The sequence below is a fragment of the Drosophila pseudoobscura genome, chromosome 4 (genome assembly GCF_009870125.1).
Source record: "Drosophila pseudoobscura strain MV-25-SWS-2005 chromosome 4, UCI_Dpse_MV25, whole genome shotgun sequence".
NCBI classification, from domain to species: domain Eukaryota; kingdom Metazoa; phylum Arthropoda; class Insecta; order Diptera; family Drosophilidae; genus Drosophila; species Drosophila pseudoobscura.
Window position 1 is genome coordinate 18,428,874 of NC_046681.1, and position 20,206 is coordinate 18,449,079.

Sequence of the window (20,206 nt, forward strand, 5' to 3'; positions counted from 1 at the left end):
GATAGTGGCGCCTTTTCGACTATATGCAACAAGTTTGTTAAATAAGTTTAAAGTGCAGTGCCACCTCGAAATAATTAAGCATAAAGTGAAGCAATCGAGAGAAAGAGCTCCGATCCTAGTAATATACGAAAAGAGGTTGTGCAATGTCGGCAACGAGAATCCTGAGTGCCGTTGGCCAAATTTCGAGGCAGCAATTGTTGCAGAATAGATGCAGCAGAGGTAGGCAATACCGTTTCCAGATCGAATGAATGTGTAATAATGTAAGAACTGGAGCCCCGAAGGAACAGAAACGCACCCACCAGGACGGGAGGGGAGAGGAGAGAGCTGCTGCCCCGCCGATGAGCCGCATAACTGGACTTTGAACTTTGTACTCGGTCTCCCTTGACGTAGCTGATTTTGCGTGTGTGTGTGTGTGTGTCTGTCTGCTTGTTGCGGGGGCCTCTTATGAGAGCTGTGTGACGATAATCTGCCAGCAGCGATTTGATTCTCTGCCCTGTTCACCCCTTTGCAGCCCTCCCCGCCGCGTCCCAACTCCAGCGCCTCCGTCTAATGTCCACAAATCCCGCTCCGGCTGTAGCCACGGCGGGGGCCAACAAGCATCTGCACACGAAGGTGGTCAATGGAGTGCTGGTCATCAGGTTCGACTCCCCCAACGTGAAGGTCAACTCCCTGGGCAGCGAAGTAAGCGACGAATTCGAGCGTGTGATCAAGGACCTCGAGACGAATCCTGCTGTGAACTCGGCCGTCCTCATCTCCGGCAAACCGGGATGCTTTGTGGCTGGCGCTGATATTGGGATGCTTGAAGCCTGCCAGACGGCGGAGGAGGCGACACTCATCTCGCACGGCGCCCAGCTGATGTTCGACCGCATGGAACGCAGCCGCAAGCCAATCGTGGCCGCCATCAACGGTGTGTGCCTGGGTGGAGGTCTAGAGCTGGCCCTCGCCTGCCACTACCGCATCGCCACCAAGGACAGCAAGACCAAGCTGGGACTGCCCGAGGTGATGCTGGGTCTCCTGCCCGGCGGCGGCGGCACTGTGCGTCTGCCCAAGCTCACGTCGGTGCCCACTGCCCTGGACATGGAGCTGACGGGCAAGCAGGTGCGCGCCGACCGGGCCAAGCGCCTGGGCATCGTCGATTTGCTGGTGGATCCCCTTGGTCCTGGCCTGCAGCCCGCCGAACAGAACACCATGGAATACCTGGAGAAGACTGCTGTGGAGGTGGCCAAGGATTTGGCCAGCGGTAAACTTCGCGTAAGATATGCCCGGCCTTATCCAGTCGAAATTCATTATATGTATAATCGAATCCACGTATAGGTGAATCGCGAGAAGACTGGTCTGGTCAACAAACTGCAATCCCTGGTCATGGATACGGAGTTTGTGAAGAACAAGATCTTCGACACTGCCCGGAAGCAGGTGCTGAGAGCCTCGAACGGTCTCTATCCCGCTCCCCTGAAGGTGAAACACATCTTCCTAACCTTCCTATTTCGCATGGCTAACTGTTGCTTCATCCGCTTCATTAGATCCTCGATGTGATTCGTGCCGGCGTGGACAAGGGTTCCGATGCAGGCTACGAAGCGGAGCGAAAGGGCTTCGGCGAGCTCTCGGCCACACCGGAGTCCAAAGGTCTCATTTCCCTCTTCCGCGGCCAGACCGAGTGCAAGAAGAACCGCTTTGGCAAGCCAGAGCGTCAGGCTAAGACTGTCGGCGTGCTGGGAGCTGGACTAATGGGCGCTGGCATTGTACAGGTGTCCGTCGACAAGGGCTACCAGGTGGTGATGAAGGATGCCACCGATGCAGGCCTGGCACGCGGCATTGGCCAAGTGCAGAAGGGCCTGGAGACGGCCGTGAAGCGCAAGCGCATCTCTGCCCTGGATCGTGACCAGACGCTGGCCAATCTGCGTCCCACCCTCGACTACAACGAGTTTAAGAACGCCGACATCGTGATCGAGGCCGTCTTCGAGGACATCAACATCAAGCACCGTGTGATCAAGGAGCTGGAGGCCGTCGTGCCCGCCCACTGCGTGATCGCGACCAACACCAGCGCCATTCCCATCACCAAGATTGCCGCCGGCAGCTCCAGGCCCGAGAAGGTTGTGGGCATGCACTATTTCTCGCCCGTGGACAAGATGCAGCTGCTTGAGATCATCACGCACCCGGGCACCTCCAAGGACACCGTGGCCCAGGCCGTGGCCGTTGGCCTCAAGCAGGGCAAGGTTGTTATCACCGTGGGCGACGGTCCCGGCTTCTACACCACCCGCATCCTCGCCACCATGCTGTCGGAGGCCATAAGGTTAGTCTGCCGTGTGATTCCTTGAGACAACTCTCACGTCCCGTTTTCAGACTGCTGCAGGAGGGTGTGGACCCCAAGGATCTGGACCAGTACACGAAGAAGTTCGGATTCCCGGTGGGCGCTGCCACGTTGGCCGACGAGGTCGGCATCGATGTGGGCTCCCACATTGCCGTGGATCTGGCCAAGGCCTTCGGCGATCGCATTTCTGGCGGCAATCTGGAGGTGATGTCAGACCTGGTGCTGGCCGGCTTCCTGGGCCGCAAATCGGGCAAGGGCATCTTCCTGTACGGTGACCAGCGGAAGGGCAGCCGTCCAGTGAACAACGATGCTCTGGAGATAATCAAGCAGAAGTATACGCTGGTCTCGAAGGGCGCCAACACCCCCGAGGATCTGACCCTGCGCATGGTCTCACGCTTCATCAACGAGGCTGTGCTCTGCCTGGAGGAGAAGATCCTTGACAGTCCGCTGGAGGGCGATGTGGGCGCTGTCTTTGGCCTGGGCTTCCCCCCATTCTCCGGCGGTCCCTTCCGCTGGGTGGACCAGTACGGAGCCGGCAAGCTGGTCGGCAAGATGCAGTCGTACGCCGACCTGTACGGCGCCCCCTTCAAGCCCGCCCAAACCCTGCTCGACATGGCCAAGGATACTTCAAAGAAGTTCTACCCAAAGACTGGTTCCTCAAAGTTGTAAACGACCTCCGACCCAGCCCCCAGGCCCTGGCCCACGAAGGCCAACGAAAATTAGATTAGGTTTTAGCTAACGTTGGGAGCCACCGCCACCAAAAAGGAGGATGGCGGGCTTCCTTTTGCATTTCCCTACGCAAGGAACTTCTTGTACGAGTAGCATGTGGACTCGCAGTCCCTGTCGCCGCAAGGGCATGGCCATTGTTGAAGTTTCAATTAAAGATTAATATCGTGTACTTTTTTCATACTCACATTTGACGATTTATTTGACACAGCAGTGGTTACTTTATCTCTGACTCAACACGGAACAATTTGTACATCGATGCTAGAACTCTATATATATGTATATGCTGTACTATGCGACGACGTGTTCTTGCCGCATATACACACGCTATATACAGAGGCTATACAGGTGGGGCACGGCTTCCCCTTCTTAGAACTACATATATCCTATATCCTAATCCTTACTCATTGAGCGCACACAACACATGGACAGTGAGCGGACTGGAGCTGTCGTATCTTCCTGCACTCCAGTCCAGTAATTAGCTACTAACTAAACAAATTGGCCTACATCTAGTTAGTGACTAGTGACGTTCTACTTGCGCCAGTCCCGCCCTGAGCTCCGGCGCTGCTGCCTGCCCGCCGTGCTGTTTAGGGATCCCCCGCCGTTACTGCTGCTCCCGCCACTGCCGTTGACCACGCATCCTCCTCCGTTGTAGCGCTCCGGCCCGGGATAGCGAGCCACGACATCGTCGATGAGCTCCAGGATCCCGATCTTGAATTTGCGACGCTGCTGCGGCGTCAGTGCCGCAATGTCCGGCAGAATGCTGCGGAAGAACTCCATGTCCGCCAGCTCCGCGACACTCAGTCCCCCATAGAAATTTGCCCCGCCGTTCGCCATCGTGCTTGTGGCCTCGCACTCCGTCTTGATCCGCTTGGCGCTGCCCGGCTCGAACTGGTGCTGGTGCTGGTGCTGGTGGCTGTGGTGTTGGTGGTGGTGGCCGTCCATCGGATGTGGCAGCGAGTGCGGGTGGTAGTGCAGCGGTGGCGGCGTGCCGCGACCTCCATCGTTGTAAATCAAGTTTGGGCCCGACTCCGCCAGCTGCACGTCCGGAATGAAATTCTGCATGCTGTCAGCACTAGCCGTATCGCTCCGGGCGGGCGAACTTCCGCGCGGTTGATGATGACTCGTGGGCGTGGCTGGGGCACCCCGCTGCAGGTTAAGGGTGCTGGCAACGGCGGGGTCGAAGGCGTCGATGGTCTCCTCATCGTCGTTCTCCGACATCGAGTGCTTCAGCTCCATGACCTCTCCATTGTTGTTGTTGTTATTATTGCTGGCGGTGGAGCAGTACATGTGCTCCTCGTGGGGATGCGTCAGGGGCAGCGTATGATGGGGACGCTGCGGCTGTTGCTGGTTCAGGTGGCTCAGGTGCTGATGCTGCTGGGAGAGATGGAAGAGCGTGGCCAGGCTGCTGTTGCCGTCCAACGTATTGCGCGTAGACTTGAGGAAGGGCAGCAGGAAGGCCATGTGCTCTGTAAGGTAGTAGGGCTTGTGCTGTGGCTCCGATCCGCTCTGCTGTTTGATGTAGCGCGAGAGGCAGGCGCGCAGATTGCGCCACCGCTCCTTGCAGTGAATGACTGGCGGAGGGTGAGGGGAGTGTTTCCAATTAGTTTCCATAGAGCTTGGATGCTTTTTTGCTAGCCACTCACCACTTTCACGGGTTTCCTTCGAGATCAGCACCCACGACTTTTCCTGGTTGTCCCTAGAATATCAGAGGATCGTTACAGTGTTTTCCACATTGGGATATGGGAGATCTCCACCTCCTCCTCTCACTCACCTGTTGCGGTACTCGGGCACCTTCTTGTCGTAGAGGCACTTGTGGGTGCGCACCAGATTGACGAACCTTATGTTAAAGTCCTCGTCCGCCTGCATGACGCGATTCGTGGATCCAATGTTCGCTGGACTATTACCGTTGTGGCTGCTGTAGACAGAGGCTCCTTCCTGTGCCCTCTCCTCGCTGTCGTTGTGGTTGCTGCTGTTGTTGTTATTGTTGGTGCTGCTGCTACTGCGCGTTGAGGTTGTCATATTCGATGTTCTGGTGGGATACTATCCTGTGCAGGATGTAAAATGGGAAAAGATATTAGACATCTGGGAAGACATCCTATAAGACATATTTATTCGCAGACGGAATGTACGTTAAGCCAATGGCAAACAAACAACCGAAAGCAAACAAAGAGAGAGAATTCTCGTCTTTTTGCCTCGTTCCGTTTCGTGTCGTTTCGATTCGTTTTGTTCGTGTCATATGTTTGTGTTGTTTTCGTCTCTCCTGCTGCTGCTGGGCGCTGCCTCTCCCTCACCCTCATCTGCTCTGTGGCTGCTGTCTCAGCAGCTTTCAAGCGATAGAGCTTTCTGCTGCTACCCTCTCAGAGAGCATTACAGTACCATATGCCATAAGCTTCCCAGAGCAGGCCATGTCCAGCCGTCTCTCCGTGTCGAACACTGTACTCATGTGAACAATCGGGGAAGGGTATCAAATGCGTCGTCAACCAACGCTAGCCCTTCTTTCTTGTTATACGTACATACACTCCCCGGCACTTGAATACGACACACTAAAATGTACACTTTAGGCACCAATATTTGAATTTGAATTTTCCTCAAATCTCGATTCAATTTAGCATAAATTAAAAATAATAGCAATATTCAATAAAGTAGATTGAGGAAAAATTTGAATTGACAACTCAAATTTCCGTTCTCAACACTCGACACTTGAATACGACATTCACATTGCAAAATGTATTATTTTGGATGTGGTCGCGACCGGACATCGAATAAATTCTCAAAAATCATTTTAGTGTGTCTTATTCAAGTGTCGGGGAGTGTATGTATGAGTAAGTATTTTTTTGTGAAACTTAATAAAACATTATGGTTGGTGTTGCTATTGTTGTTGTTGTTTAAGTAGTTGCTAGTATTTTCAGTACAGTTTTGTTTTTGCATGCTGGAAAACAGCGAGAGAGAACAACAACGATGACGGCGCTGGCAACATTGTTTACTCTTCATATGAATATTATTATTCTTCTTGTTATTGCTTCTCCAAGTTCTTTCCGCTTTGCCAGCTCTGTCGACTTGAAAGCTTTGCCAGTTTCACTGATAAGAGCAGCAGCAGGAGCAGCAGAAGAAGAAACAACAACAACAGCAAACACATTTTCTGTTGTAATGCCGTAAAGAAAAAACATGTTAAGCAAATGCTGCACCCAGCTGTGTGCGAATACGATTCCCATTTGCTTGGCCGTATCGTTATTCGCAATGCACTCAGAAAGTGATTCGCAGAGAGCGACTACCTGTTTCGATTCTAATCAAAGCCCGCTCATTCGGCTGAGGTTTTAAGCGCCTCTCTCTCTCTCTGTCTCTCTTGCTCGCTCTCCCCCGCTCTGAGTGATTGACTAACCGTTTTCCCGCCACTTTCAGCACCTTGCGGCGCCTAAGCGCGACCACCAGTTTAGTCCAGAAACAACGTGCGCACAATGGGATGATTTGGCTATGGAGCTGATTAAAATGAAAGTGATGAGAGCAGTACAGTGGGGTGAAAAGCAAACGTTCTCTCTGCGCTGAATCAGAGGTAAGTGTTGTCAAATGAAACACTTTCATTCCACTGTGCGATTGGTGTGGGGTATTGTTGTGTTGTTTTGCCGTCATAATTATTATCAACGAACATCATCATCATCATTGAGAACGTTGCGCGCGTGTTTGGTTCTACTTGTTGTTCTTGTCGTTGCTTGAAATGTTATGTGTTTAAGCAGCGAGGTGATAGAATGGCGGAGGGGGGTGGGGAATGGCTGGAGGATTGGGGGGAGAGCGTAAACAGCAGAAAACTAACAGTGCTTTAGCAATATTTATTGTACTATTACGTATATTTAACATAAACATACATATGTACATGTGCACGAGCATTTGTGTGTGTGTGTGTGTTTGTAAACTCTGAGAAATGTTTATATATTAACAACAAAAACAAAAATAGAAGCAGCGGGAAGCGGAGAGCCCAGGCAGTGCCTCGAAAAAGTACAGCTACAGCTATAGAACGTACAAAAAACAAGAAGAAGACCGAAACAGAAATCGAAATCCAAACAACAACAGCGGAATAATATCGCACACACAAAAAATACATATTTCTAAAGCTAACAAAACTTGCAGAAATCCCCGGCTGTCCCCTTCACAGCTCTTCTCCATCTCGCGCTCGCTCTCTCTCTCGCTCTTTCTTGGCTCCATGGCCCAGTGACAGCAACAGCAAGCAATAACTTTTGTTAGATAGAACAACAGCAACAACAAGAGCAGCAGTAGCAGCACTAGCAGAGGGAGCAACAAAAGAAACACACAGACACATACATATATACGAAGCCACACACACACACGTAGATATAGACAGGGAGCAGCAACAATATGGCTTATCGGGGGAATGATGCTCATTGAAACAGTTTCTTGAAGAGGAGAAGGAGATTTCACTTGGATTTTACTAACGTTTGTTATACCTTTTGGTGTTGTTGTCTCTTTGCAGAGACTTGATGTGCAGAACGTTTTCCAAAATCAGTTTTCGAATGGCGCCAGACACAAGAAAAAACGGCGCCAAAAACTATTTTGTTGCTCCTCCCGCGAATGCGAATGCGACCGGACCGCAAAAACAACAGCGGGAACGGGAACGGATTCAAGTCAATTCGACTGACGTAACGTACAAAAATGTTGAGTTTGAAATTTGTGCGCTCGGGCGCGCTGCTCCACGGCGGCAACGGTGGCAGTAGTCGGTTGTGTCGATGTCGTATGTTTCACGTCCAAAAGCGACTAAAACACACAGATACGCGAGCGGCGGGGCCATGGGCGAAAAGTATCTATCGGCAACGTAGAACACACAGAGGCAACAACAAAACCAACGTCCAACGAGCGGCGAGCAAACAGAGAACAACAACGCACAAAAACCCTGCTCTCTGTCGCACACACACTGCCACACGAACCAACACACACATACACAAACACAACTGCACACGCAGAGGAGCAGGCAACTGTTTTTATTGTTGCTTTTGTTGCTGACGAACAACAAATAATACAAACAATGCACACAGACGCACACAAAAACAGTGAGAGAGGCCCACACACACACACACACTCAGACCAAGGCAGAGAAACGGCAACTGCGCGATACAAAATGCAAAGAAACAGTGAGACAGCAAGGCAGCAAGGCAGCGCGGCAGGAGAGCAACAGGGTGAGCGGAGGAGAGGAGGTGAAAAACAGCAAAGACTAACAAAAATTGTTGCACAGTGGAACAGCGACGTCGTGTCGGAATGGACAAAGAGAGGGATCTCGGAGAGGATTTGATCCGCACATTGTTTCCGGTGAGTTTACTGTATTTCAATCACCCCTTAATCCCTGTCAGAATTGTGGGATTTTTAGCCATTTACCTGCGAACCAGGCCCAGTGTGCGTGCACTTTGTTTTCTCTCTCTAACTCTCAGCGAACATTGAAACCGAAACAGCGACAGTTGCTTACTCAGGCACAGACACAGACAGAGATACAGCTGCTGCTGCTGCTGCTGCTGCTGCTGCTCGCTCTCAGAATCAACAATAAAAGCTAGCAAACAAAAACCATTTGTTGTTGCACAAAAAGCTCCTATTCCTTTGCTGTTCTCTCTCGCACGTTTTTAGCTCTCTCTCTCGCAAGTTTTCTAGCAAATTGTTGTTTACATTTGAAATTGTGGAAATTTGAAGATTGGAAAGCGTTGCCGCCAGATGGCGACTGTAACATCCGGCTCAGCGGCTTCTCAGGGAGTTAATCTCGATGAAGATCGGTCGACCTTATATTGATTAGAACAAAGATATATATTTTGATATCGAGAAAATATTAATAATCTGAAAGAGGTGCGTTTACTTTACCTCCAGAGTAAACTGTATCACAAATCGTTTCGATTATTTATACTACCATCTTTAGGAATTGAATCAAAGAAAGCTCTGGGAAAGCTCAGGGCACACCACACTCGCACGAGTAGGTCACTCTGCCACCAACCCTGCAGCTTGGGGTATGGGGCGGGCATTCTGGGCACTTTAATGATTTGTTTACAACTTTGTTGCCCTGCAATTTACCGCAAGCACACGGCTCCGCTCTGCCTGGCAGCCCTCTCTCTCTCTCTTCTCTCTCTCGTCCCTTTTCCAAGGGGAGCTTTCGGGGGCTGGCTGTGTCATGCGTTGCGCTCAAAAATTCGATAAAAAGGAGGCTCGTTTCTGTTTTGGCCTACATGCCACATGCCACACAGCGCGACCAGCCCCGAATCGGAGTCCGAACCCAAAGCCGAACCACAGCCGATGGAAACTTGGTCAACAGCGGAGAGCTTCCAACTGCAGTAGCGCTGCGCTGCCACATTGCCACATTGCCACACTGCCATATTGGCACAAGCTTGTCTCAGTCGCCAGTTGCCACAGGACAGTCGAGACGAGTTGTTGTTTATCCTTGGAGGCAGCCGCCCGAGCACCGTACAGCTAGAGGCTTGTTTTGGTTACCGTAGTGGTTACCGTAGTGTTGGTGAACGAGTCCTCCTCGTCGTGCGCGCGTGTGTGTGCCCTCTGTCCTGTGTCCTATGCCCTGTGTGTGCGCTTAAAAATATTTGCCATGAATTATTTACCCAAAACGGGGCCTACAAACTTTTAAATGGAACACAGGATCGTACTCGTACTCGTGCGAAAAGTGGAGTTGAATAAGCAAAGCGAAACTCTGACGCGGACGCGGACTCGGACCCGGAGCTAGCGGACTGGGGCAGCTTGCAGTGCAGGAATCAAGGATGCCAGAGGAGGATGCAGACTCCGTTGGATGCATTTTCTGAAGCGCAGTAGGTGCCTCTCTTTCTCTTTCTTTGTTGTTCTTCGTCGCTCTCTCTTTCTCTGTTTTCAGCAACCCCCCTTCTCTCTCTCTCTCTCTCTGAGTGGCTCTCTCCCTCTCTCTCTGTCTCTCTATGTTAGCGTGTGTAGAGTTTCGATTTCGTTAGAAAATCGAAACAAAAACTGGCAAGGGCTCGAGGATTGTGGGTGTCGTGGCTGCGGCTACCTGTAGATGCCACTCACACATACACACACGTACACGATACACTCAAACAAAACACACACACACGCACACAATCGTATCCTCCTGCCAGTTCATGTGAGTGGGGAGTCCTTGAACACGGTTTATTGTCGTTTCACCATTCGCTGCTCCCGTATCCGTCTCTGTGTCCTCCACCTCACCTCCACCTCCGTCTCCCCGCATCCGACTCTCGACTGCCCGTTTCCGACTCTAATTAATTTATAATTCAAGGTCCACTGAGCCTCCGCTGAAGGTTAAATATGAGGAACAGGCTTATGTTTCGTTTGATTGGGATTGGGATTTTCTGGTTCAGGATACTTCCAGAATACTCTCGCATATACACATACAGGCGGGCGAGGGGGGCGGGGGAGTGGTGGCACGCTAAAAAGTTTGAAATTGCTCTTCTTAAGCGCAACCCCAACCAAAACCCCACTCCCGCCATCTGGCAGAGATAATTGAAGGAATTTCTTGGCCAAGCAACGACAAAGTTGTCCCAAGAATTTGGCGGCAGGGCCGTGATTCCTGGAGTCGAGTTTCGTCCAAGTTCTGGCCGATTACGTTCTTTGGCTTTTGGCTGATTTTGCAATCGGTAATCCTGTTGTTGCTGTTGTTTGATGGGGGATTAAAGAGATAGCGATAAGTCAGCGAAATGGAGCGGATGGCGGCGAAGAATTGGTGCAGAAGGATAAACCGCGTTACGCATACGCCACGTTGGCCCTGTGACGTGGTCTGGCAACTTTCGGGGGCAAACAACGGCAAAAGCTTCCCACTGCTGACCGTTGGGCGCCTGCCTCTTTCCTCTCACCGCCTCTCGCAGTCTCTCCCGCCATTGGGCCTGCAGCAGCGGCTGCTTTCTTCTTGCTCGATTCTTTCGCCGAAGAACATTTTCGCCTGAGCAGGAAAAATGTTCAATGATTTTCCGCTCAGTGTGAAACGAACCAACAACTAAAACGAAACGAACGCGCGCGCATCGCACAAAATAGAAATATTTTCAAAGCGGGCGCACATAAAATTAGCCTCCCCAGCCAACCCCCCTGCCACCTGCCACCTGTCCGCAGCAAGAGCAAAAGGAGAATATCGAGAGGAGCGGGGCATAACTAAAATCTTAACTATAAAATAAACAATCGAATCGACGAAACAACAGAGACTGAACGCGAACCGAGATACTTATATCCACAGATACATATTGCACGAGTATGTAGATATTTGTACGTATCCGTGGCAATTATTATTGTGGCAATTGGACTGAGGATTGCACTGATTGCACCAAGATTGAGATTGAAATCGAGCGAATGACAGAGCAGAACAGAACCGACCGAAACAGAGACAAAGACAAAGAATCCACAAGTAGCTGGCGACGCAACGCGGGGCAGGCCCAGGCGGAAAGATAAATAGTCAAACAGATCGGATAATTGCTCTTTGGGGCGGCTAATGCTAGTTCTCGCTCTAAAAATAAACTCTCGAACAATTCTCGGAGACAACTACAACTACTGCATCACTGTTCCGCCCTCTGCAGACGAGTAGTTTTGCCAGTTCTCCCAGGAAGTAGTCGGAGAAGAGCCACCTGCCCTTGGAGCCCTGAGGATCCGTGTGAGTAGAGCCCTGCTGTCTGTCTGTCCTTGACCCATCTTGATCGGATTAGGGAAAAATCGAAATAACAAACTTAACTTCTAGCCTGTGCGTCACATTCAGAGAGTGGCAGGAGAGCGAGAGCGAGAGAGAGAGAGAGTGTTGTGGTGTGGCATGGAGTGGAGTGTCGAGTCGTGTGTCGTGTGGCGTGTGCCCTTGCCTTGCCTTGCTGGTGTCTCTGTCCCCGCCGCCGTCGCACACACTAATTCGTCATTTTCCGTGTTGTTACTGTTGTTGGTACCACACGTACCACACGGCGAATGGCGGCTAGCGGATGGATGAGTAGATGGGTGGATGGATGGATGGATGGATGGATGGGTGGATGGGTGGATGGGTAGATGGATGAGTGGTGTTCACTTTTTATAGCCAGCAACAGTCACACACCCGGACACAAGCCACACAAATGAAGCGCCCGTCTCCTCCTCCCAGTGTCCCCTCTCGTCCCCTCCTGTCCCAGTGTGTGTCCCAGTCGACCAACAGTGTTTATGTCAATTTGAATTTTGCATGCGGCCGCTAAACGCTGAATGTGTTTGTGTGACTGTGTGCGAAAGTGCCTGCGGATGTGTGTGTGTGGGAAGCGGAAGACGGCGCAAACTGCGCTTCATTGCAACTTTGTGTGCGGCTTGTGGCAGCTTGTGGCGGAATGTGAATGTGCCACCAAGGAGTACTCGAAGACAAGAAAGAGACCAAAGCAGAGCGGAGCAGAGCAGAGCAGAGCGATGGCACTTGTCAGAGCGGAAACGGATATCCCGTGTGCTCTTTGCCTAGTCCGCCCTTCGCCTCTGAGCGCGCCTCCTGTTTGTCATTCCACTTCGTCAGCAGCAGAAGCAGAAGCATGTCCTGCCCCCTTAATGTCCTTGCATTTGGAACACAGGAAATTTTAAATTGAATGTGCAACTCCCCGTCCAACCCCCCTCCCCTCCCGATTGTCGCTCTGCGTCTCGCTGTCTGTTTTGCTGTGTTTGCCTTTGGCTACAGTTCCAGCTCCAGCTCCAGCGCTCTAGTTCTAGCTGTTGCGCTGTTGTTTGTTCTGCCTTCTTCTGCACTGCGTCTTGTGTCCTGTGTCCAGTGTCCTGTGCCCTGTCTCCTGTGTGCTGTCCCCTGTCTCATGCCCGATCTACTCTGTTCTGTTTGCCTCCATTTGCTTGGTCGCTGGGCGAGATTTGTTGGCTTAGAGCTGCCAGAGTGTCCAGAGATTGGTGTGTGTCAGTTGCAAGGGGCGGGCGGATGAGGGGGTGGGCATTAGTTAGTAAATGGCACATTTTGTGGACAGCAGGAAGACGGCCGGAAGGGAGGGAGACCGTACAGTTGCTCCTCAATTCCTGTTGCATTGCCATCGTACTTTCTACGCTGTGACTCGTTCGGTTCCCGGTTTCCCATTCATTTGCCACTACGTGGCACAACATGCATACTTACCCCTAGATTTATGGGCCTCTGCGCCGACACACGCAGAACGTGGCTTATGTAACAGCTCCCAGGAGTAACCCAATTTCCTCCTCTGCTGCTTAAACAAATTGAAGCAATGGCCTCCCGTTGCACATCCGCCGCTGGCCTCGATTGGATTGGAGCCCTCCGACTGGGGATTGCGGAGAACGGAATCGGTGTCGCCGCGCAGCAGGAGGCCAAGCAGCAGCAGCAGCAGCAGCAGCAGCCAGAGCACTGCCACTCGACCCCTTCCCGATGAGATCAGACGATGAGATGCACGGCCGAAAAGTATCTTTGAGAGCGCGTATCTGTGCCAAAGTGTTGGCCTAACTGCCGGCTGACTGTCTGCCTGCCTCCTGCCTCCTGCCTGCTGCCTTTGTCCCCTTGGCTTTTATTGTTATTGTTGTAATCGTGTGGCACACACGCACTCTACATGCCGCACGCCTCATGCCGCACACCACATGCCACATGCCACATGCATGTATTATCCCATAAACACTTAACGTCGATGCTGATGTCGATTTCGCTTGGCTTTGGCTTGAGCATTGTCTTTGTCGGCTTTCGGGCTTATCGCACCCATCCGGACGAGAGGATGGGGCATGTGGGGTGTGGGGTGTGGGGTGTGGCATGATGGCCTTCTCCCACCCCCAACCCACTACTAAATATCCATCTTGGTGTCCTGTGTGTGTCCTGTATGTGTCCTGTGTGTGTGTGTGTGTGGAGGGGTCTTTGGGCTCACTTGACGCTGCCTCAAGTTGTTGTCGCTCGATGTTCTCGTTATTCTTATTATGCTCCCCCTCTGCCACCTCCTCCCTTCCACACATGCCACCCATAACTTTTATTTGCATAAGTGTAAGTGTAAATGCATGTACATGTACATGTACATGCGTGTGCGTGTGTGTGTGTGTGTGTGTGTGTCTATGGGGTTCTCAATCCTTTTGTATTTGAAACAACAATAAAATACTCACAGACAAAGAGAAAGCGAGAGAGAGAGAGAGAGTGAGAGACGTATGTGTGTGCATGAATATTTCATTATATATATCGGATTTCTCAGAGCTTTGCCTGTTTTGTTGCCCCGTGTCGTTGCTGCTGCGGCAGCAGGTCCTCTCCCCTCCTCTCCTCTCCTCTGCAAGTGTCTGCAGTTTGCCCCGATTTCGAGTGGAATCGGTATTGGAGTACTTCACGATTGTGCGGTAATTACGGGGAGGGGCTTTGTGGGAGGGGAGGGAGGATTTCATTTCCATGAAAGATGATTACGTGTCATAGAACAACGTTTGTTCGAGCCCCGATTTGATCTCCTTCGCTCCCCCTTCGCTCTAATGCATCATAATTATGCCACCCATTAGAACGACAGGATCCTCCGTCTCCGTCTCCGTCTCGATTCCATCATCAAGGGGTCATCAATCAAGGGACCCCCTCGGTCGAGCGGGAGGGGCTGTGCGTGTGCATCATTTGCGTATCTGTGTCCGAGAGTGTGCGAGCAATTTGCCACCGGAGGAGGCACAGTGCCTGTCGATTGTTTTCGACTCAAGGAAATGTTTCCCGAGTTTCGATTTCCGTCGTTTGTCAAAACTTTGTATGGGGCATGAGGGAGGAGTGGGCGTGGGGGGGGGGGATGAGTGATTCATGGGTGTACTATTTCTGAAGCGACTTCCGCCTTCCTCCCGTCTGATGATCTCTGGACATCGGACATCAGGCGCTGTCTTCCATAAAATTCCGAGAAGGAAACAAATTAAAAGTCCACGCAAAGGAGAAGATATCGTAAATAATGGAATTCGGAAAAACAAGACCACCACAAAGACAATATGTATGCTGGGCAATCAAAAACGAATTAAAAGAGCATTAAAATTCACAAATCCGGCAGCAAAGGGAAAAGATTGCTCTAGAGCCACGATGAGACCTCTGTACTCTGTGATGGCAAACAGCAAACATTTTTGACAAATGAATCAGATTGCCTTTCTTGTGTATTTATTGTTTTTGCGGTCAGAAAGAGGCCTGCAGATTTATTTGTATTTATTATAGAGCCCGAACCCCGAGCACCGAGCACCGACCACCGAGCACCCAACACTCTGACCGACGGATGTCCGATGGGAGACGGGTGTCGTGTCCCAGGGTGCCCCATGGTGCCACCCGCACGTCTTCTATTCTACAATAATGTGGTGCACGGCCTGCATTGGCCGGGCCGCCAAAGCATCGATGGGACAGGGACAGAACTGGGACGATGGGCGATGTCTCGACTCGTGGCCGAGTGCGTGTTGACCGGGCTAGAAGCGAGTAGCGCGATTGCGTGGGCACCCTTCCCCATCCCGTTGCGTGTGTATGAAACAATAGGAATGGAAATGGAAGGTAGAAATGGGGGGACATGAAATAGTAAACACAAGCAGGCTGGAATACTCTTTCCCTTTCACTTTTCGTGGGATTTCCCGGCGTAAAAACCGAACGAGTCGCCGGGAAGAGTGCGAGGTCTCCTTCGGAAGGGTATGCGTGCCTGCCCGTGTGTTTGCCCGCGTTTTGTATTTACTTGTTTGTCTTTTAATTTGGAAATTGTATTGTATAGCCTGTTTGCTTGGGAGCACTTTGCTCCCTGCTCCCTTCTCCCTGGGCACTCGGGACTCTGGATTACTCCTGGGTGCGTGTGTACTCCGGTTAATGGCCTGTGATGTGTACAGAAGGGCACAAAAGTGGCAGAGGGATCCATACGGAGGGAGCCACTTGCCTCCCCATCAGCGGGTTTCCCCGATGCTCCTTCTGCGACTCCGGGTCTATGTATGTGGGGTAATTGCATTTCCTGTAAAGTGGAGCATATTTGACGGACCGTTGCATTATTAAGTGGACACAGGGGGTGTGCACTGAGCAGCTTGTAAAGTGCCTGCCCTGCTATTATCCCTGCTATGTCGATCGTAGGGAGGCAGGGAGGGAGGGACATTCTCCAGTCAATTATCACCAACACCACAGACAATTTTTCCATGAACGTTCGCCCCCGTTCTCCGCCCACGCGTAAACTGCCTCCAATGACTGGGTCAGGCATCGGGCATTGGGCATCGGGCATCGGGCATTGGGTGCTGTTGTCCATCAGGTGAATGAGTCAGCAGCCAGCGAGCGTCCATTACCCGCCGCCTGTCATTCAGCCAATTACCTGGGCCCCAAAAGCAAACAAAGCAGCGCCCCCGAGCAAGATTGCGAATATACGGACTACGGAATACCAATACAGAGGGAATCCATATACTAGAAAGAGAGAAGCGGAGGAGCGGTGGGGCGATGGGTGGATGCATGGCAAACGATGATCGTTCGTTCATTCATTCATTCATATTTCTTTGAGGCGATTCATTTATGCCCAAATATTGCTCATAAAGATGGATGGGTGTATGTATCTGTGTATCTTTGTATCTGCGCATCTGTGGGGGCAGCATGTAACAGCTGTTTGCTAGAAGAAGAACTGAAGATGCAAAGAGAGAAGCGACATATTTTGTAGTCTCTCCTCTCTCGTCTGTCGCTTTCCAGTCGTTCTCTCTCGATCTGTTCTCGTTCTCGGATGAATTCAGCGAGACACATCCCTGAAATGAACATTCGGCGAGAGTAAATTGGCTTGAATCTCCCGTGGACCACGGCGGGGATTTCTTTTCGCTTTGCAAGCGTTTGGCGTTTGGACGTGTCGCTTGGATGTCGCGTCGACCTACTGGCCCGTCCTCAGAGCAAAGTTAGTTTAACTGGGCGTATACGCAACGCAACGTAACGCAACGCGCCTCGAACCTACTGCCTGCCAGCCATCAGCTATCCGCCATCCGCCCCGTGGTACCGTCGCATCCGTCTCCGCGCTGCCGTGTCGTCGTTACTGCGTGGCCGCGTTCCCCGAGATCGAAATCGAGATCGAGAGAGATCCCAATCTCGATCCGCAAATCGCATTCCCCAGCGGCAGCCAGTCGTCGCCCGCCGCTCGTGCGTTCCGTTCGCTCTGTCGCTCTGTGTCGCTCTGCCACCCGACCGACGAGTCGTCGTTCCACGCGCACCACTTCCGAGCGACTGTCGCTCGTTACCCGTATCCGTGTATCCGTAACCGGTTATCGGTATCCGCATCCCGTGACGGATTAGCTCGGATCGGAGATCGAATCGAATCTACTACGGCCCACTGCCCCGTACACTGCCAGCTGTCAGCGGAGCGGACGATGTGCAGAACCGTTTGGAACTAGAAGCATTTGAAAGGCACGGGATTTTCAGCTTTTCTTTCTGCCTTTCTGCCTTTGTGCCTCTCTATAGCTATTTTTACCGTGTGTGTGTGCTGCTGTGCGGTGTGGCACACACACATACTTCGACAATACAACATTTTCAAATCTCACATATTTTTTTCTTAACAAATTTGCCCGAGTTTCCTCTTCTCTGCTCCACATCTATGCATGTGTTGGGCGCGTGCGTGTGTGCGTGTATGAATGTGTGGAAAATTTAATTTTCATGGCATTAAATAAGTTATAAAACAACACATTGATAAACGGAATGATTGCAATCGAAAATAATCGATAAATTCGAAAGTAATCAAGGGATTACCGGGATGCCGCCCGATCGATCCACTGTGCCACGCGTAATCCTCTCTGAATAATAATCAGATTATGAATCCAATTTAGATTGGATAAAGAATCCAATCGGTGTGTGTGTGTGCGTGTCTGCTGTGTGCATCGGATCGATTGGGGCAAAGAATCAAGCTGTCATTCGCCATTTTCCATTTGCCACATTCCGCTCTGTCGCTCTCTCGCTCTGCTCTCTCTCCCTGCCACTTGCCACTTGCTACTTGCCGTCTCTTTTGGCTGGGATGCATCTGAGCGGGTCTGAGGAAAGCGTGTCAAGTAAAAGACCTTCCTTCCTGCCTCTAAAGTGAGGCAAAGGCATAGGCATACAACAATAACTACTGCCACAGTCAGTAGTCGTGCTCGGTGGCGTCTTCTGTCTGGTCTGGTCTGGTCTGGCTTTTCGGGTGTTAATACTTAATTTATGTGAACCTATAAATAATTTCAATTTAGAGAATCCGAATGCTGTTGACTGCCACAGCGCCTCTCAGTCCCAGTACCAGTAGCAGTCCCAGTCCCAGTCTTAGCCTCTCCGCCTCTGGCAGCGTCTTCTCCTTGCCTTTCCTTTCGTTCCTATACTATACTACGAGTATACTATAATATAGTGCGAGTTGTACGAAAAAATATGCTAAAAATACCAAAAATTGAACGCTGCGTGTTCTTTTTACAGTGTGTGTGTGTGTAAATGTGTGTGTGTGTCTATAAGAGAGAAGGAGATAGAGGGAAAGTGAGAGTGCAGTGCGAATTGATTGAAGTGCAGGCAAGTCCGCAACGAAAAACAGAGTGATCCATCTCTAAAGAAACCAAAAACTGAAGCGTGAAACGCCTGAAACCAACAAAAAACAAACAAACACACACTCACACACACCCAAACACACACACAGACAGTCACAGGCAGTAGGCCACAGGAGGATGGCAGATGGGATGATTGTTGTTTGGGTTCTATCGGCGGAGGAGGCCAGAGGAGAGCAGCATCGACATCCCCACTGTGCGACGTCAGTCAGTCAGTGGACTATTATTTAATGTTCATCTAAATCTGAGGCAAGCAGGGAAAGCGGGAGGGGCGGGGACAAATTTGCCAAAAAGAAAATAAAATCAAAAGACAGAAAATGAGACGGAGACAAGCACTAAAATACAGTTGAATACTCGTACACTCGTACACTCGTACAGTGAATATTACGAATATTTTCGGTTGCTCGTCGAGCGAAATTCAGTTTTCAGTTTTCGGTTCAGTTGTATCCCATTTTACGAGTATGTGCCGCCAACGCTGACGCCGACGCCGTCGCCTCTCTTTGTTCGAAAGAAAATCTTTTAAAATAACAATGATACATACCGCTCTCCGTTGTCCGCTCTCCTTTGGCCACTAGCCACTAGCTGCTGGCCACTAGCTGCTGGCCACTGGCCACTGGCCACTGGCCGCTGTCTTGTTTATAAATAAATGCTCATACGTAGGATGATGTTCTTTATCACAGAGGAGGAGGAGGAGGAGGAGAAGGAGGAGAGCAGCGAGAGTGATAATAGAATGCCCTGGGCAGGCAGGCAGCCACTTGCTTCGACTTGGATTGGATGGGATGGGATTGGACTGGATTGATTGCTCGATTTGTCTGCCAGATAATAATTGCTGCTGCTTCGATTTATGGTCAACCAACCTGCCCCTCTGCTCGGCAACAGCTATTGCTTTTGGCCATATTCCGCCTGTTGCTGTTGCTGTGGCTGTTGCTGGAATATCCATTTGTTTAGAGCAACAGAAGGGGCAAACGTTGCCCAAGAGCGGAGAGGAGCCCAGCCAGAGACAGAGCCAGTGGCTCCTACGAGCAGCGGTAGTTGCGTTTGTTTTCATCATCATTAATGTTTAAACAAAACAACATTGCCCCCACAGTCTGGAGTCTGGCGATGCCGGGACAGTGGAGCAACACTCCTTTGTTCTGCCACTGCCACTGCCTCTGCCAATCCCACTAGCAATCCCTCGAGCAGTCCCATGCCCCGCAAACGGTGATTCGTTGCTCGGTGTGTGGATGTTGTCTATTAATAACAAAGCCTCTGAAGAATTCGCCTCTCGTCGCGTCTAAACCAAAATCGTTTTGGCGGCGACCGCAGAAGAACAATAAAAGGCGAGAGGCAAACCAGAAACCAGAGGCAGAAGCAGAAGCAGGAAAAAATCCAAACCGAAGAACCGAAGAAGCGGCCAAGCAAAATGTTTGCGGAATACGCAATGTTGCAAGATGGTTAAAGTAAACAAGGGCCGGGGGGCAGGGTCCGAACGAATGATGGGGGGCATGCCCCGACCAGAAAGCACTCTCCCACTGTCTCCCGTTCTCCGCTTCCTGTGAGTGAGTGCATTTGAACTCTGAACTGTTTGCATAACCTGAAGCAGTCCTCAATCTTCAAACCTCCATTCACAAATAAAATCATTTCCGGCAGAGATTTCCCCCTGTACCTCCTGCCGCTCCATGGAGCAGGCTCCTCGGGTATTCGGGAATTTGTCGATTGAGAATGTGTGTGTCACTTGATGGCCTGTGTGGCGGCAGGAAG

The 20,206-nt window shown here is 51.0% G+C and overlaps 3 protein-coding genes across 10 annotated transcripts in view; 2 read left to right on the plus strand and 1 right to left on the minus strand.

Annotated features, from left to right (window-relative positions):
• Nucleotides 1-3,217, plus strand: Mtpalpha (monolysocardiolipin acyltransferase Mtpalpha). Its single transcript, XM_001356340.4, has 5 exons — nucleotides 1-219; nucleotides 512-1,251; nucleotides 1,315-1,455; nucleotides 1,521-2,290; nucleotides 2,341-3,217. The coding sequence occupies exons 1-5, from the start codon at nucleotides 144-146 to the stop codon at nucleotides 2,975-2,977; spliced, it is 2,364 nt and encodes a 787-aa protein (XP_001356376.3). The 5' UTR covers nucleotides 1-143; the 3' UTR covers nucleotides 2,978-3,217.
• On the minus strand, nucleotides 3,205-7,625 carry brwl (brickwall). 3 transcript variants are annotated; one of them, XM_015180269.2, is made up of 4 exons: nucleotides 7,495-7,625; nucleotides 4,809-5,082; nucleotides 4,681-4,733; nucleotides 3,205-4,608 (listed from the first exon to the last, which is right to left on the minus strand). In XM_015180269.2, the coding sequence occupies exons 2-4, from the start codon at nucleotides 5,054-5,056 to the stop codon at nucleotides 3,566-3,568; spliced, it is 1,344 nt and encodes a 447-aa protein (XP_015035755.2). In that variant the 5' UTR covers nucleotides 5,057-5,082; nucleotides 7,495-7,625; the 3' UTR covers nucleotides 3,205-3,565. The 3 variants fall into 3 exon arrangements, with proteins under 3 accessions (XP_015035755.2, XP_015035759.2, XP_033236788.1); XM_015180273.2 differs by having other exon boundaries at nucleotides 4,809-5,077; nucleotides 7,495-7,623; XM_033380897.1 differs by having other exon boundaries at nucleotides 7,484-7,581.
• jp (junctophilin) overlaps nucleotides 6,331-20,206 on the plus strand; it is a 23,105-nt gene continuing 9,229 nt past the window's right edge. Inside the window, exons 1-2 of one of the 6 annotated variants that reach the window (XM_033380893.1) lie at nucleotides 8,081-8,220; nucleotides 8,277-8,350. The gene's annotated coding sequence lies outside the window, so the exon portion shown is untranslated. The other 5 variants (XM_033380895.1, XM_001356342.4, XM_033380894.1 and 2 more) reach the window with 5 other exon arrangements.

What these genes read in the sequence shown, in the direction of transcription:
- Mtpalpha (XM_001356340.4), top strand. Translation starts at nt 144, where the DNA reads ATGTCGGCAACGAGAATCCTGAGTGCCGTTGGCCAAATTTCGAGGCAG. An exon ending in GCAGAATAGATGCAGCAGAG is followed by an intron (nt 220 to 511) that starts GTAGGCAATACC and finishes ACCCCTTTGCAG; the next exon opens with CCCTCCCCGCCGCGTCCCAA. An exon ending in ATGCTGTCGGAGGCCATAAG is followed by an intron (nt 2,291 to 2,340) that starts GTTAGTCTGCCG and finishes TCCCGTTTTCAG; the next exon opens with ACTGCTGCAGGAGGGTGTGG.
- brwl (XM_015180269.2), bottom strand. Translation starts at nt 5,056, where the DNA reads ATGACAACCTCAACGCGCAGTAGCAGCAGCACCAACAATAACAACAAC. An exon ending in GTGCCCGAGTACCGCAACAG is followed by an intron (nt 4,734 to 4,808) that starts GTGAGTGAGAGG and finishes CTGATATTCTAG; the next exon opens with GGACAACCAGGAAAAGTCGT. An exon ending in GAAGGAAACCCGTGAAAGTG is followed by an intron (nt 4,609 to 4,680) that starts GTGAGTGGCTAG and finishes ACCCTCCGCCAG; the next exon opens with TCATTCACTGCAAGGAGCGG.